The 16,736-nt window shown below is 41.4% G+C and overlaps 1 protein-coding gene across 6 annotated transcripts in view; it reads right to left on the bottom strand.

Moving 5' to 3' along the window:
* Positions 1 to 16,736, bottom strand: part of SESN1 (sestrin 1) — a 46,642-nt gene that overhangs the window by 1,313 nt on the left and 28,593 nt on the right. The window contains exons 1-9 of one of the 6 annotated variants that reach the window (XM_082216653.1): positions 14,685 to 14,892; positions 10,367 to 10,432; positions 9,132 to 9,332; positions 6,657 to 6,839; positions 5,491 to 5,730; positions 3,751 to 3,898; positions 1,603 to 1,715; positions 1,190 to 1,380; positions 406 to 550 (exon numbers count right to left, since the gene is read on the bottom strand). In XM_082216653.1, coding sequence (XP_082072779.1) covers positions 406 to 550; positions 1,190 to 1,380; positions 1,603 to 1,715; positions 3,751 to 3,898; positions 5,491 to 5,730; positions 6,657 to 6,839; positions 9,132 to 9,332; positions 10,367 to 10,432; positions 14,685 to 14,759 — 1,362 coding nt within the window. In that variant the 5' untranslated portion in view covers positions 14,760 to 14,892. Of the gene's footprint in view, positions 1 to 405; positions 551 to 1,189; positions 1,381 to 1,602; positions 1,716 to 3,750; positions 3,899 to 5,490; positions 5,731 to 6,656; positions 6,840 to 9,131; positions 9,333 to 10,366; positions 10,433 to 14,514; positions 14,593 to 14,684; positions 14,895 to 16,736 lie in introns of those variants that run through there. The other 5 variants (XM_082216655.1, XM_082216651.1, XM_082216650.1 and 2 more) reach the window with 5 other exon arrangements.

The following is a 16,736-nucleotide window of genomic DNA, read 5'->3' as shown; positions in this document are numbered from 1 at the left end:
GTGTACAGAAGACAGGCAAGTGGGAAATAGTGCCCAATACAGCCTCACTGTGTGATAAGGTTGGCCAATGTAAAAATAAAGGCACTGTGTAGAGCCTTCCCTGGGATCTAAGAACATACTATGTAGGTGCTGTAGCCAGAGGCCTACCCTTAATGAGATCTTTGATCAAGCTTGCTACAGTGATGTGAACCAACATCATTATAATCCTTATTCTCTCATACTATGAATGTAAAAATACAAACACTGCTTATTTGAAAAAAGTATACAAGTTTGTAATAAATGGGAGATTAAATCTATGTAGAATCATGGGAGTTGCAAACAAAATGTATTGGCCTCATTATCTAACCGTCAAGCAACATTATTGCTCAATATAGCAAAGTCAAAATATATGTTTGAAGAACATACCTTCTCAGAGTGTTTGAACTGTCTCCAAAAGCTATCATACATTCTGTTTGTGGTCTTCTCAGGAGCACACACCACAGTTTTGATGTAAATTTTAAAACTGCGGTCCAGTAGCTGGTTAATTTCACCATAGTCATAGTCATCATATCTGTTTGGAATGAAGGGAAAAACTTATCTCTCCAAAAACAAATATTTTTGTCATTACAGTACAATCATCATAGTACTTGACAGGAATAGGTGTTTCTGTGGATCTCCAACCACAGCTCCATGACAGTAGCCTTCTGAATACTTTCTCCAGTTGAACAGCTTCCCTTCTCCAGTGCTTTTCTCTGCTTCCCACAGCTCTGGAAGATTACTTCCTTTGTGTGAAGCAGCACTATCACATGGTGCTTACAGTCCTACAGGTTTCTTCTGCCTTTCTCTATCCTGCAGATCACTGCTTCCCATGCCCCTACCCACAAATAATTCCAGTTCCTTGGTGATTTCTTCAGGCCATGAACCTGAGAGTAGTATAAAACCCTATTCCATACTAGCATTTTATTTTATTTTATTTCAAATTAAGGCAAATTACATTCCAAGCCACTAGGCTATTTGCTCTGACCTGGAACGCCTTATCAGCTTATCCAATTAATGTATCCATGACTGCTGCAGCTTGGGACAACATAACTTTTGATGTAAGTTTTGCAAAGTATTCCTTACAGGTTATGTATACTAAACTCAGAATGTCAACAATGTCTAGCATAACAAACAAGTGCAAAGCTGCCCATATACACATAACAGGACCAACCTTATTCCAAACATACAATGGATATAATTCCAGATTGCCCGCCTGAGCATTGAGGTATCCACATCTTTATGCATGGCCATTGTGTTGTAAGTCAGGTTGTATGCAATCTGAAACTTCTCATCTATCAACTGCCCCACATCTGGATAGAGACGATTTACCAATGAATAGCCATGGTCTTCCCATGAATAGTCCTTAAAAACAAATTCGGTACATGAGTGCAAGTTCCCATGAAAGGTGCCATTGTATTACACACACAGTTTTAAGCTAAGCTTGCAAATTGATTTGAAATGGCTTAAGGAAACACTATCTTATTTTCTTAGGATAATAGCAAAGTCCTACAATGAGCTTAGTGTATAAATACTAGTTATGCAGCGCACTCTTCCAAGTTTTGCTACTTGCAACCTAAGTCTTACCTGAACATGGAACGTGGGTACTTGCATTCCATGTCTGGAGAAATCTTTATAGCCATAGCTAGTATCCTCAAAGTGGCGAGACACATCTCTTGTTGGCACAGATTCTTCATCTTCTGTTAAAAATGTAACAAAACATTGCAAAACTTAACACCGAAAGCCCTGACGCAAATGGCTACAATTTAAAAATTGTATCCCTTTAGTTTGAAAATCCTTTTCTAGACCAAATACGCATAAATCAATTAAAATTGATAGTTTATTAGACAAAACCTTTTTTAAAATGCAACATTGAACCTATATTACAGAAGTAGAGAAGTAGAGAATATGTAGCCCTCCAGATGTTGTTCAGACTACAGTCCCATCAGCCCCAGCCAGTGTGACTGATGGTCAGGGTTGATGGAACTTGTAGTCAATATCATATAGAGGGCCACCAGTTCCCTATCCCTCAGCTATGTGAAATTCAAGGCCATAACTCTGTATTTTGTGTTTATTCATTTATTTTGTATTTTTATGCTGTGAACCATGAAGGGTAGTATATAAATAAAATAAATAACATCCACATATTAATGCAAGTCGTGAGCATATAATTTCTCTACATCTGACTTGATGAACAGAAAAAAATACAGGGCCAGCAATTAGTAACAAGTCTTGTTTCTGGTCTTAGCATTTCATTCTGTACATTTCAAGCTCATTAGTATGGTCAGATGGGATTGAAACACATTGTTGCTTTAAGTTGAATGGCAGCATTTTTAGGATTTCAGCCAAACTTTGGGATCACATGCAGCCCACCACTACACTAGTTTTTCACTGGATATGTCCTTGCATCCATGTGCTCTTGACATGACACTGCACTGACACAACACCACTAAACGTTCTAAGATAGAATAAAAAATGAATGCTACAGAAAACCATGTCAACAGCTAGCAACATCCTGCTTCTAGGTTTTTATGGCAGTGGAAAGGAGGATATAAACATATTTTAAGATTGGAGGACATCTTTAGTTTCAAGTACAGTGGTGCCTTGCAAGACGAAATTAATTCGTTCCGGTAGTTTTTTCGTCTAGCGAATTTTTCGTCTTGCGAAGCACGGTGTCGGAAAAGTTTTGGAAAAGCTTCAAAAATACCAAAAACCTCAAAAAAGGCTACCACACCGCGTTCTATGAGTTGCTCCTCGAAGTCAAGTTGCAACTGTATTAACGGTGTTAAGAAAAAGGAAACAAACTTGCAAACAACGCAAGACGTTTTCGTCTTGCGAAGCAAGCCCATAGGGAAATTCGTCTTGCGAAGCAGCTCAAAAACCGCAAAACCCTTTCGTCTAGCGAGTTTTTCGTCTTGCGAGGCATTCGTCTTGCAGGGCACCACTGTACTATTTTGCCTGCGTATTTCCACCTAATCATGTATACATGTTAATGGCAAACAGTTCCAAATATTTAATGCTTTCTCTGTGTTGGTATGGCAACACTCCAGATACAGCCAGATACAGACTCACTCCCCATTGGGAGGCCATAAACTCCAGAATCATAGAAGTAACAAGCGTGGTCAGGTACATAAGATTAGCCGTAGTCTTGGTACAATCAACAGTGTTGATGGAAACAAAGTCCATACTCCCACACCCCATTATGCCCCAAAATAAAGTGCACCTCAACAGTGCTAGGTGCAAGCAGACTGCAGATCTGCTTGTTGCTGGGTTTGTATTTTCATTTTAATATACCTGGACTTTTTTTTGGAGGTGCCTAACGAATGAAATGAACGACTCTAGGTGGCTCTTCCAAGTAGGGAAGGCCAGGGCTCTCTTCTGCTGCTAGTGTTAGCTGACAGCCAGTGGGAAAGGGTCACCTTAATTAAGCAGGAGACACACTGGGTGGGGCATGACAACACACACACATCCCTTGGCAACATACCTCCCTACATGCGTAGGTTTGTGTCTTGGGCAACTACCCAGATGAACTGATTAACTTGTAATTAAGATTTTGAGTTATAAAAGGGATCGGTGTTTTTAATGTGTTTCATTATCTGTTCATGACAGTGGAAACTTGCTGTGATCTGGAATTGACAAAAGCATTTTACTATCTAACTTGATAGGCAACACTAAGACATGCGCCACAAGCCAAGATGGTTTTTAAAGATATGTTGACTTTAACTATGTTCCCACCTGAGCAACACACCAACATGCTTTCTCTCTTTTCCTTCTCAAAACGAGTGGCTTTTTCTTCTTGACTGGCTTTAACATCATCTCTGCATTCCTGTAGTTGCTTCAGTTTTTCCATAAGTGCTTCTACTTCACAGAAAGTCTCAGTGGTCTTAAAAAAACACACCAATATTCTAATGCATTGGGATATTGTACTGAGAGTATACAGTCACAGGTAAGTATAAGCATTATACTATGTTCCAGTTCTATGCCTCCCTGCTTACTACCTTAAATTCAATGGTGCCCTCAGTTTTGTGGATATTCTATTTGCCTTTATTATGCAATGATGTAATGCAGAATTAAGAGTTATAGCTGTTTCTGGACAGGGATACCTGGCTACAGTGTTTGATTCATTAGTAGCTTAAGTACATCCTATTAAGTTTTGTCCAAAAGCTGCAGCTTGTGCAAAATGCTGTCCAAAGATCTAAAGTTCTTAAAAAATGGCTATTTCAAAAAAGGTTGCACATTCTTAAAATGCTATTAACAAAAAACACAACAGCTACATTTAAAATTGGCATCACATACCTACAAGAAAATTTAGTTGATATAACATCCAACATAAGTGACATAACATCCAATTTCTGTCTATCACCTTGTTCTCAGGCTGTAGTTTGATGTAAAAGATGTTAGGAATAATTAAAACAAATGCTCTATTCCTGCTAGTACTTCACCCCCCCACCCGCAAAAGATAGCAACATTACTGATTAAACATCTCACTTGTGAAATGTGATGTGTTTTTTATAACTGAAATTCATTAGGACTGCTTTTCACATTATTGTGTTGTTGTTAATAAATAATAATAATAATAATACACATACATAGTGTATGTGCATTCTTGGGAGTTGGAATCTGCTTCATGGTAAGCCTGTTTCTCACCTTAGAAACCTTTTAATAATTCTCAGTGACACATTGTTTTTGACAATGGCAAAAGTCACTAGACCAGCTAAACCAGGGGTTGGCAAGGTTTACTTTGCCTTGGGCCAGTTCACTCCAGTGGAGATCCGTGGGCCAGATCACGCCCACAATTTTCGGTACCGCGGAAGCAAGTCCCTACACTGTGCTGATTTAGCACAGCACATGGGGACTCGCTGAGCAGGCAGCTCGTGGGCTGGTTAAATGACCCCTGTCGGCTGCTTGTGGCCCATGGGCCTTAGGTTGCCGACCCCTGAACTAAACCATCGTATTAAATTAGTGAGGACTTGAACAATTTCAGTTCAATTTTGATCAGCTTCACACCTCTCACGGCAAATAAATTTCTTGAATTGACACTTGTATTTTCCATATCAAGTGTGTACGTCAGGCATAGGCAAACTTGGCCCTCCAGATGTTTTGGGACTACAACCTCCATCATCCCTGACCACTGGTCCTGTTAGCTAGGGGTGATGGGAGTCTTAGTCCCAAAACATCTGGAGGGCCAAGTTTGCCTATGCCTGCTGTACGTTATCCACATTTAGGGACCTTGGTCTAACTGGGCTTCCCTGATGCGTTTGCTTCAGAAAATACAAATACAGTTTCTACATTCATACAAGTACAAATACATTTGCTGCTTTGAAAAGTCACTGATTTGTGCCCCCACCCCCAATGAATAAAAAAGTGCTACTGGGATTTTTCATATACTTTCATGTACATATACTTCACTACCAGTGGAAATGCTGGAAAAAATGTTCATGTATGTAACTTACTTAATATAGGTGAAATACTTACAGCAATATTTGCAGCTGGGCCCTGCGTCTCATACACACCATGATTTCCATTTGCAATATCACAAATGCAGTAGCCACTGACAGAAGGTGGCCTGAACGTGTGACCACCGTCACAGTGAATTTCTGGGTTGATTCCACAGCCAAACGTGAAGGACGCAAGCGAATGATAATGTGTAAGGAGAACTACAGCATGGATCAGTTCTGCCAGGGACCAGCTATGTTCTTCAGTCTTCAGAAGTTGCTTCAGGAGGAAAAAAAGATTTACAAGTTCTCTTAGAAACTTTGCTTGTAGCTACCTCACAAATCTGATTATACAATAAGGCCACAGATGTTTCCAGCATGACACACACTCATGCTTTTCTATCAGAAAGATCCTACTAAATGCAGGGACTGAATACCCATGAGCAAGATTTTCAACTAGGTGAATACTTTATAGCGCTGCAACTTTATACATGATATTGCTCTATTATCAAAGTTGAAGGTAGTTTAGATAATTCTGAAACAAAAATGTACGCTAGCTAAGCAAAGGGAGACCAAATAATTCTAAACACTAATTTCTAATTACTTTTTAAAGTATCTAAGGTCAGGTGGTTCAGGGACAAATTAGTCACTGATACACTAAAATGATACTGTCTAGTATAATGAGAGCTAGTTAAAAATAGTAATTCAGTTTTGTTTTGACAAATGGAAATCAGCATTAGATAGTTAATCTCAGGGTTCAAAAAGGAGAAAAAGAAAGGAAAGGAAAGAAAAGAAAAGAAAAGAGCACTTGGACCTACCATGTCCCTAAATGATCCTTCAGCATCAGGTGCTCTATGCGAACAACATGAATCATAGTTTGAGGATGGTGCCCATCCATCTGACTTGGCAAGTACCTAGTACTATGCCATGCCCCCCCCCAAAAAAAACAGCTGGTATCCCAGTAGTAAATAGAATTTCCAAGTAAGAATGTTGTTCAGTACAGACACTTAGCACTTGTGTTTCTATTAAGATGATTTGAATGTTTTAGCATCTTATGACACAGCACGTGGTAGCAAATATTTTAAAAGGTATGGATTAAAATACTAGATGCTTGAAAAGCTCTAAATCAAAAAATAAATAAAAATATTAAGGGAGCTTACATATGTAGTATTTATATGTAAATAAATAAATAAGTAAAATACTCACTTCAATATGTTCTTTGGTAATGAGCCATGGTCTGTGCGCCAAGATTTTATTCAATTCACCCAAATTCTGCAGTTTTTGAGGTGCATTCTCTAGACCATTCAACCACTTAGGGTCTCCCCCAACATGAAGAAAGCAATTGACATGGACGTTAACCAAGTAGGAGCACTGGTGCCTAGCTGCAGCCTGGAGGAAAAACAAGGACAAGAACTATCAAACTCAGAGATTCCCTGCAGGGAAGTTCCTTGCCTATCCATATGGATAATTACAGAGTATAGCTATGCTCAAGAATGGGAAACAACAAAAAACCTGCCTGTGTAGTAATGTTTATGTATTTTGTTTGCATAGTGGTTTATTTCTGTATGTGCTTTGTATATGGCAAAAGCAGTACAACAGCAACTTTTATTTCTTTACCATATACAAATGTATTCACTTTATAAGCCAGTGTACTCAGAATCAAGTCCCACTGACTGGTTGCATCCAATGAAATTGTTCTTTCCACACAAATACTCAAGCAACAGAACTCCTCCTCCCTTATCTCCTTGCAACCCCCTCCCAATTTGCTCCAGAGGATTGGAGGACGCCCCCAGAACACATTTAGGGGGCATGCGGGGGGAGGGGGTATAAGAGGAAGGGCAAATTCTTTTACACAAGACGTCCTTGCACAAAAGGGCCACTTTGTTCCAGGTAAAATTATATAAGATTGCAGCCCATAATTTTAACTTAAATATATCAGAGATACTTTGTTTCTGCTATTTTAGTCTAGTTCCTCCAATCCCTTTCATACATGAAGGCTAGAGAAAACAGCTTGAACACTGTTTTAACAACAGCCATCATTAGATGTTTCCTCCCACAACTGTCATTCTCTTTGTTCGACAGATTTCCTGGAAAGCTGCAGCAATAATACTAGAACCTCAACAGACAGTCTTAAATTATTTGGTCACAAATGAGCCAACTACAAAGTATTAAAAGATCCGTGGCTGGGTCTCTTGCCATTTTAGATTTTGCTTAAAAGCAGCCATGAGGCAAAATTTGATTGCAGCAAAAGTGCTCGGAAAGAAGTTGTTTAAACCTTTTCCTCTCCTACATTATTTCACTAATCTAAATCTACCCCCCCCCCAAAAAAAAACCCTCCCTATTGTTTGCCCTGAATTATGCGCATTTCAGTCATTTGTTTTCTTTGGGGGGGGGAACCTATAAAAAAATTTTCGTCCTATAGGGCGCACTGGCTCATAGGGTGCACCTAGTTTTTTTGGGGGGGAACAAAGGTGGCTTGTGGAGAGCTGCCCGAAGCCCGGGGTGCGCTCCCCGGGTTTCAGGCTGCTGTCCGCAAGCCTTGGGAGCCCGGCGGGAACTCCCACTGGGCTCCCAAGGCTTGCGAATAGCTTCCTGAAGCCTGGAGAGCAAGAGGAGTCAGTGCGCACCGACCCCTCTCGCTCTCCAGGCTTCAGCGAAAGCCTGCATTCACCCCATAGGACGCACACACATTTCCCCTTCATTTTTGGAGGGGGGAAAGTGCGTCCTATAGGGCGAAAAATATGGTGCTTTCTAGGAAGAACTAATAGCAGCTTGGAGAGAAGATTTAGATTAGTGAAACCTTTTCCCCACTGCTGCAATCAGATTTGTTCAGGGCAAACAGAACTGCCAGAATAAGTAGAAGCTGACAGGATGAGGCCACTCACCTCACCTTCCTGTCACCCTTGCTGCTGGTGGTCACCGGGAGATGGAGGGGAGAGGCAGCAGCAAAGTACAAATGCACTTGTAGAGCCAATCCGTGTGTTTGCACCATGCCTTTGTTACTCCCACCTCTAACTCTCAGTAAGCAGCAGTGGAATGGGTAACAGGAGGTCAGGTGAGTGCAGCTACCCTGTTCCGCTGACCACTACCAGCTAGAATACCTTAATTCCTCTGCTATTCTAGCCATTCTAGCCACTGAAAAATTATAAAGTAGAAATAAGTAGAAATATTAGAAATAAGTGTTCCAGATTGCAAAAATTAAACACATTTGTTCCAATACTTTCTGACTAATATACACAACAAACATGCACAAGAGATGCCTAATCGGTGGGCCCCTGATGTTGTTCGACTTGAAATCACATCATTACCATCCATTGGTCATGCTGGCTGGAGCTGATGGGAATTGGAGCTCAATATTACCAAAGGGCTACAGGTTAGCCACAGTATGAACACAGAATTCCCACAAAATTAACAAACTTCATTTATATTTTATACACACCCTTCATTCAATTTAGAATTTTCTGACTGTACAGTCACTTAAGCATTTTAAAGAAACAAAAATTAAATTATTAAAATACACACAAGAATAAAATGCATGGGTGAGCATACATGTTTTTTAGTTTAGTGCCAAGGAGATTGCAAAGATACTAAGTTTCTCTTAAGTACAGCCATATCTGATATAGAAACTTTAAAAGATGTACAAAATACTGCCATTGCTTTCTGTTTCATAGTTTAACCTACCATGATACCAATGTAGTGTCGATAGTGAAGAGGCAGTGGGCCATCCATCTGCAACAGATAATGCTGAGTTTTTAAAAAGCTCTCCAGGTACTGAGGGTGGAAAACCATCACCAGGGCAATGTTGTCCAAATGCCCTAAAGTTGTGAAAGACTCTGCAAACAAAGCATGCATGTGGGTATCTTCAGCGCTCACTTGGATAATCTGTTTGAATTAGAAAAAGAATAGTGGCAAAACATTGTAAGAAATACAGACATAGCAGCCAATATGAATATTTGTTAGTATTTACTAGCTCCAAATTAGTTGTTAAAACTTAATATACAAATTAGATGCTTCTCATAACTAAAGGACTTTAGTGAATCCCCAAGTATAGCAAATTGTGTGCTGGATCAATAACGTGTAATAATATGTTTATTATTTATACCCCACCCATCTGGCTGGCGTTCCTAAGCCACTCTGGGCAGCTTACACCATATATAAAAAACTGTAAATCATTAGACATTAAAAATTTCCTGATATGGGGCTGCCTTCAGATGTCTGATAGCTGTTTATTTCCTTGACATCTGATGGGAGGGTGTTTCACAGGGTGGGCACCACTACTGAGAAAGCCCTCTGCCTGGTTCCCTGTAACCTCAAGCTTTATATCAATTTTTAACAGAGATAAGTGGACAGGGAACATATATTTATTGAAGGGCAGTATGCTAGCCTATAAAGAGGCAACAGTAGAACCCCAAAATGCTGAGTTATTTAAATAGTTAGCGGTTGTGGGAAACATGTTTATGACTACTAAGCTTGGCGTAATGTTAACCAAAGCCACATTGATAAAGCCTCTTTTTACCACCCAAGTTTTATATCAGCCAGCGTGTGAAGTAGCCCAGGAACATCACTTGTTCACCTTCTCTCATACACTCACACTATGCACTAAAAACATGCTGGTTAATTAGATTTAAACAAACATGCATGTCCACTACAATTAAAGGGCAAGCTAATCCTTACCTAGTATCCAAATAACACTGGGTTTATTAAGACAAGCTAGTATGAGTGTGCCATTAAATATCAAAATTCCACATGGACATTACTGTTTTCTAATTCAGCAGAATTCTTGCCAAACTCCTGATGATTTACTGTGGACATGTGAATAATACTTTGCAGCTGTTCCTCAGCCAATACTAGATTCACCACCACCAAAAAATGTAACAAGTTCTCTGTGTACTTGCAAAACGTAAATCACCACGCACCTCCATCTCTGGGATGAATCTGCTTGGTCCTTGTCCCAGTGGTCTAGGGATCCTAATTCCAAGTTCCTAGAAAAGAAAATTGCACTATCTGAACTTTTAGCTATAAACATTTCAGCTGTGGTTTCAGGGGAAAGAAAGAATTCAACACTGAAACCAACAGAACTGTCCTTGTTGCAGAAGTGCTGTCTGTGGAAATTTTCTATCTGTGCTTCATAACAAGCCACACTTGTTTACAGTATACCATACTGATGCCATTAAAAACAATGAGACCTGGTTCACTGCAAACCTAGTTTTGCATAAAGCACTTGGCAAAGTGTCCAGAACAAGGAGTTCAGCTCACAGCTGCCAGTTGACTAATGTCAGTGATACTAAAGGCTTTTGAAGTACCTCTCTGCACATCCGCAAACCAGAATATGAAATCTGTCAGTATCTTTCAGGAAGCAACACAGCTGTAATCTTATCGAAGGTTTTTGCATGAGTGTGGGAGTTACATGCATCAACCACAAAAGTATATGCAACTGTGTTTTTAAGTTCACTGTTTAAAAATGACAAATAACAAGCAATGATTTCTCAGACTGAAATTTCATGCCAATCTGAAACACATCTACCACAATACTTTCACTAAAAGAATCAACAGACTCCAGTGCACAACTAGAATCCTACAAGTCAGCAAACAGTGGGAGAACCTTTGGCAAGGGCCACAGGATGCATTACAAAATTAGTGAGTGGACTTGCCATATACCTTTACAATTAATGTGATTAGAAAAAGCCATCTGCATACCTATATCAGGGCCAATCGTTGTGTGGTGCGACTACATAGTCAAAGGGGGGGGGGGACTGAAACCTGCTGTGGCCTATCTGAAACACCAGGCCCACAGACTTATTCAAAGAGTGCTGCTCAAGCCCTGCTTCTGGGAGATGCTGCGCAGTTTGGGAACAGGGAGAGGCACTATCCTTGGGCTAACATCAGAAGGGGAAGACTGAAACCAGCTGCATCCAAATAGATGATGATGATTAAACTCCCCTCATCTTGTATTTTCTTTTGTTCTCCTGCCCTCCCCCATTTTCTTTTTGCTGTTTTTGCTGTTTGTAGCAGTTGGTCTGATGAGCAGTTGGGCATCATTTTTTACAGCTCAGGGTAATGTTGTTTAAAAATATTTGTACCTGACTTAATATTTTGTATTGTATTTTTAGACTGCATAGTTTTTTGAGACACGGTTAAGTTCTATTTGGTATGTAGATTTGATTTCTTTTGTATTTCTGAGATTCCTTTACACTATATTTGATTATTATATTGCTTACTGGCTTAGAATCAGAGAAGCGTAGCATTGGAAGGCACTCCCAAGGGGCATCTAGTGTAACCCCCTGCAATTCAGGAATCATTGCTTAAAAATCCCTGACAGTTGGCCATCCAACCTCTGCTCAAAAACCTCCAAGGAAGGAGAGTCCACAACCTTCTGAGGGAATCTATTCCACTCTCAATCAAACAGCTCTTACTGTCATGAAGTTCTTACACACACACACACACACACACACACACACACACACACAAAACATGTTTACTCCATCCTTCTTCCCAAAGGAGCCAACACTATGTTAACTGCTTTAGCAATTTCTCATAATGCTAGAAGTTGTGGACATCCAGTGAAGCTGAATGCTTCAGTATTCAGTATAGATAAAAGAAAGTACTTCTTCACGCAATGCATAAACTATGGAATTTGCTCCCACAGGAGGAAGCAATGGCCATCAACTTCAATAGCTTTAGAAGAGGATTAAACAATTCCTTCAGGAAAGAGCTGTCAATGACTACTAGCCATGATGGCTACACTCTGCTTACATGGTCAGATGCAGTATGTTTCTGAATACCAGTTGCTGGAAACCACAGGAGGCACATGCACTTTGGTCCCAAGGTCCTGCCTCCCACAGGCATCTGGTTGGCTGCTGTGAGAACATGATGCTGAACTAGATGGGCCTGATCTAGCAGGCTCTTCTTATGTTAAACTGAAACTGAACTAGTTTGGTGTTGGAGCCGCCCATGGTTCCAACCATGGGTAGATATTTCCAATTCTCTTGTTCTCACTTTTCAGTACAGAAATAATGTGTGTTTTATAAAACCACAGTATTGTACCTCTTTAGTTACGTGAGAGCAAGTTAAAACTTCCATGCCATGCTCAAATGTCACTTGAAGACAATAACTCACTGATCATGACACCGTTAATGTCAGCTACCAGTTACAGTGGTGCCTCGCAAGACGAAATTAATCCGTTCCGTGAGTCTCTTCGTCTTGCGGTTTTTTCGTCTTGCGAAGCACGGCTATTAGCGGCTATTAACGGCTTTAAGAAAAACAAACTCGCAAGAACTCGCAAGACGTTTCGTCTTGCGAAGCAAGCCCATAGGGAAATTTGTCTTGCGGAACAACTCAAAAAACGGAAAACTCTTTCGTCTTGCGAGGCATTCGTCTTGCGGGGCACCACTGTATACTTTCATGCAATGAGAGGCATTGCATTGCAGTCATTGCATTAAAGTATTTGACATCTTTACACAAACTGATACACCCTGAAAATTCATGTTTTCATTTCAGCTTGAGACAATAATGGTACTGTCTCCAAGAGAGCTATCTAGACTCAGAGGCATACTATTTTTTTGTCCCTCTTGTGCATAAAAATGGCATGCCTCTCACTACTTACAGGGAAGTAAGGTAGACAGTCAACGAGCTTCTCTTTGCTTAGTCAGAAATGTTATCCAGACACACTGTTCCCACTGTAGCCTAGTCTCTGAATAACATTATGATTCATGACTGACAACTTACATCACTTTCAGATGTTTAAATTATTTGCCAGTTATTTACAATTTTGGCACTTGATGCCTTCAGAGGACTTTTTAGAAACTGAGAAAATATTGTAGTGCCTGTATATAAATGTTAAACATTCCAACTAAGTTCAGACATAAATCAAGTAGGTTTAATTGCTTATCAATATGCTGTCAAAATTGTACTGTAATTTACTGCTAATATTTCAACTCCCGTTTTCATAATGTTTTTACGTTCTTAACTACAGTCATGCATGCATAAATAATTACTTTTAGTTAAGAGAAGTACTACTAAGATCATTGTGATGTCTCCAAAGTTATATTTCTGATATGTAAGAATGCAGGAGACTGGAAAATTCTAGCATTAGTTACTGTTATTCATAAACTGATATTGTGGTTCGATGTGAAGTTCCACATTTAATTTCCCCATCAACACTTTTACTAAGTTTTCCCCACATTCTCCAAAAATTCTAACCACAGAAGGGAACTTGAGCAGTACACTTTATACTAGAAGGTGGTTTTGAAAAGACTGCAGACTATTACAGTGGTTTTTCATTTGTTGATTAAGTTTGTGTTTGGGACTTGAAAAGTAAGTGCAGGGGTAGACAGTGCTGTGCCCTCCACCTTGTTATTGGACTTCAGCTTCTATCAGTCTCAAGCATCGTGACCATTGATCAGGGATAATGAAAGTTTTAATCCAGAATCAACTGGGGAGCACCACGTTGGCCACCCCATAGCTATTATCACAATCTTTTGTGTGCTACTCTAGAACATGCACATAGCAAAAATCAGCTTTGTCCTCCAAACACCTGAGCCCTTCCAAAATAAAGCTGCAGGAGGCTTTCAAGGGAGAAATATTGCCACCCATGAATAAACAATACAAACAAAACAATACCGACATTTAAGCATTAAAACGGGCTGCAATACCCAGTTTCGAAGCACACCCAACAACTTTTAAAGACAACAATGACACTTAAATAATTGCCCTTGACCCTATGTAGAATTGCTTTCCCAGGTCTGTTGAAACCACAGAAGAGGATCTTTTACAAGCTAGTCATCCTTTGTTAGGTTCTTCGCAGGAGGACCAAATGAGGCTTCAAGAACACGCCAATACGGCAAACCAGGGGATTCAGAAGCAGATCCTCACAACGCCGCAACGCTTCCAGCATCTGCCCCCCACCCCCCAAAAGGTGCTATTCTTCCCCTACATGCTTTTTCTGCAACCCAGCCTAAGAGCAAGCAAGTAAGTGGGGGGGTGGGTGGCGAAATGCCAAGCGACGCCGACGAAGCCAGCAAGAACACCTGAAGCTGGGAGCCTTTCCGTAAACAGCTGAATCTACCTCAGGCTCGCTCGCTCTCACTCCCGTTGACTGACAGCCGAACAAGCGGCGCGCGAGCCGACTCTACTTCACAACAAGCAGACTGAAGCACCTCCAAGCCCGAAGCGAGTCCCCTCCTCCCGATGCACCCCGCTGGTTCAAGCCCTCCCTTTCCCCTTTTTTTTTTTTACCTTGCGGCACTGCTGGCTTCCGCAGTGGTTGCAGCAGAAGCCCGAGGTCCGGTTGGCTGTGCTGGCCAGCTGCATGCCTACTAGCTCGGGTCACGGGGAGGAGGAGCTGCTGGTGGTGCTGCTGGTGCTGCTGCTGCTCAGAGCGCGCGACCGCCTCTTCGCCTTAGCAAGGGCGGCAGGCCGAGGCTTAAAAGCCAGCCTGTGGGCGGGCAGGCCCAGCACAAACAACAAGCCCTGCGGAGCCCGCCCCCTTCAGCGGCTGCCCAATGACCGGGAAGCGGAGGGACGCGCAGGCAGGCAAAAGCGCCTGGAAAACGAAAGGCCGAGGGTCTCCGGGGAGAGCGGCACTTGGGTTTACGCCCCGTCCCCCTAACTCGGGCCGCGAGCTCCTGACGGCTACGCCGACCCTCATCTGCTCTCCCAAGACCTCCCTTCTCAACCCCCCCTCTTTAAGCAGAAAAATAATAATAATAATAAAGAAGCCGCCGCGTTTTTCTTTAGCGCTGACAAGGAGAGGCACAATATCCCAGCTGCAGGCAGCGACAGGCCCCGGAGCCAGCTATCAGCCCTCTCCCCTCCCACTCTCCAAATAAAGTTCGCATATGATCTTAGAAAGCGCTCTTGGCAGCGCTTACGAAGCCTGGCTCTGTCTGGCATGCCTCCCTGCCACGGAATAGGCGCTTAGGGATACTGCTGGGTGGAGGGCAATAGCAACCACCACCACCACCACAACAGGGAAGGGGAACCAAGTCTTCTTAAAAACTGGACCCTTCCCAGTTGAGGAAAGGCTTGCAAAACGAAAAGGGCTCTGTTCAACAGATGCAGTTCACTTTAGGCTATGCTAGCTTCTTCAGGCGATTTGCTGGGCATCAGCATTGTCCTCTCCCTCTCCGATCTGCCCTGATTTCAAAGTTCCCAGTCCTTTGCCCACGGTTCCAGACACAGCTTTCCTTGCTAATTGTGTCGCGCCAGAAAATGATGCAACATGCTAGTTGTTGCTGGGGAACAACTGGTCTGCATATTTCCACAAACTTCCATCATCTTCATGTTCAAATTCCTACAAACAGAGGCTCCAAAGCTCCTCACTAAGGTTAAAAAGATGTTCTGTCAGTCCTTGTGACTGAGTGAGCGCGTGTCAATTTGCACTATTTTTCAAGAACTGAAAGGAAACAGAAAAATAAAGTTGCAGAAGCCAAAGCTTTCAGTTGACTCAACATGTATTCACTTGCTCTGTACAAAGCACATTAACTCCGTGTGGGGATTTGTGTACAGTTGGTTCACAGTGTTTACAATACATATCTCCCTTCAGGGAGGAAAACTGCTGAACTTGCAAAAAAAAAATGTTATTGCTCTCAACTGACAGGATAATGGGCTCTTTATTTTACTTGTCTCTCAAAAAATTGTCTCAAGACGTGTGGATTTAAAAAAGGGGGGTTGCCTATATCTTCTTTATTGTTGATATGCATATTTGACACACCAAAATAAATCAGTAATTAAAGGAAGTCAAACTACTGTTGCTTGCACAACAAAAATATAATGATGCTAAGGGGAGTTGGATATTACTCTAACACAGTTTAGTGATAAAGAATCTTGGAAATAGGTGGGGAAGGCATCTATCCTGCCATGAGTATTGGCTTTTGTTTTGCCAATTAATTCTACAGGTTCTTTAAAGGATCTTTGGTAGTCAACATATGAGGGGAAATATATTTTTATTTGAACAGAACAGGAAAAACGCCTTAACGAGCAACAAAAACAAAACCCCTCAAACAGTAAACCTCCTTAAACCTTCAATAATAAACCTCCTTAAACTTCTTACACAGTAACACAAAACACTCTACCACCAAGAAGTAGCCCCAAAGGAACAATTTCCAAATAACAATTCCCCCACCAGACCTTCACTCACATATAACACCGGATCCAACCGTGGGAAGCCTCAGCAGTGTTTGGTCCATCATCCTCTCCCTCCTCACCCCATTGCCCTGCACTATTTATGCTTGCCTCAACCAGGTGCTGCTGGATATCTCCATGGCCGCCACCTGTGGCAGTTAGGGC

The sequence above is a fragment of the Podarcis vaucheri genome (assembly GCF_965113315.1).
Source record: "Podarcis vaucheri genome assembly, chromosome: 3".
NCBI lineage: Eukaryota > Metazoa > Chordata > Lepidosauria > Squamata > Lacertidae > Podarcis > Podarcis vaucheri.
This window is presented reverse-complemented; position numbering and strand designations above follow the sequence as displayed.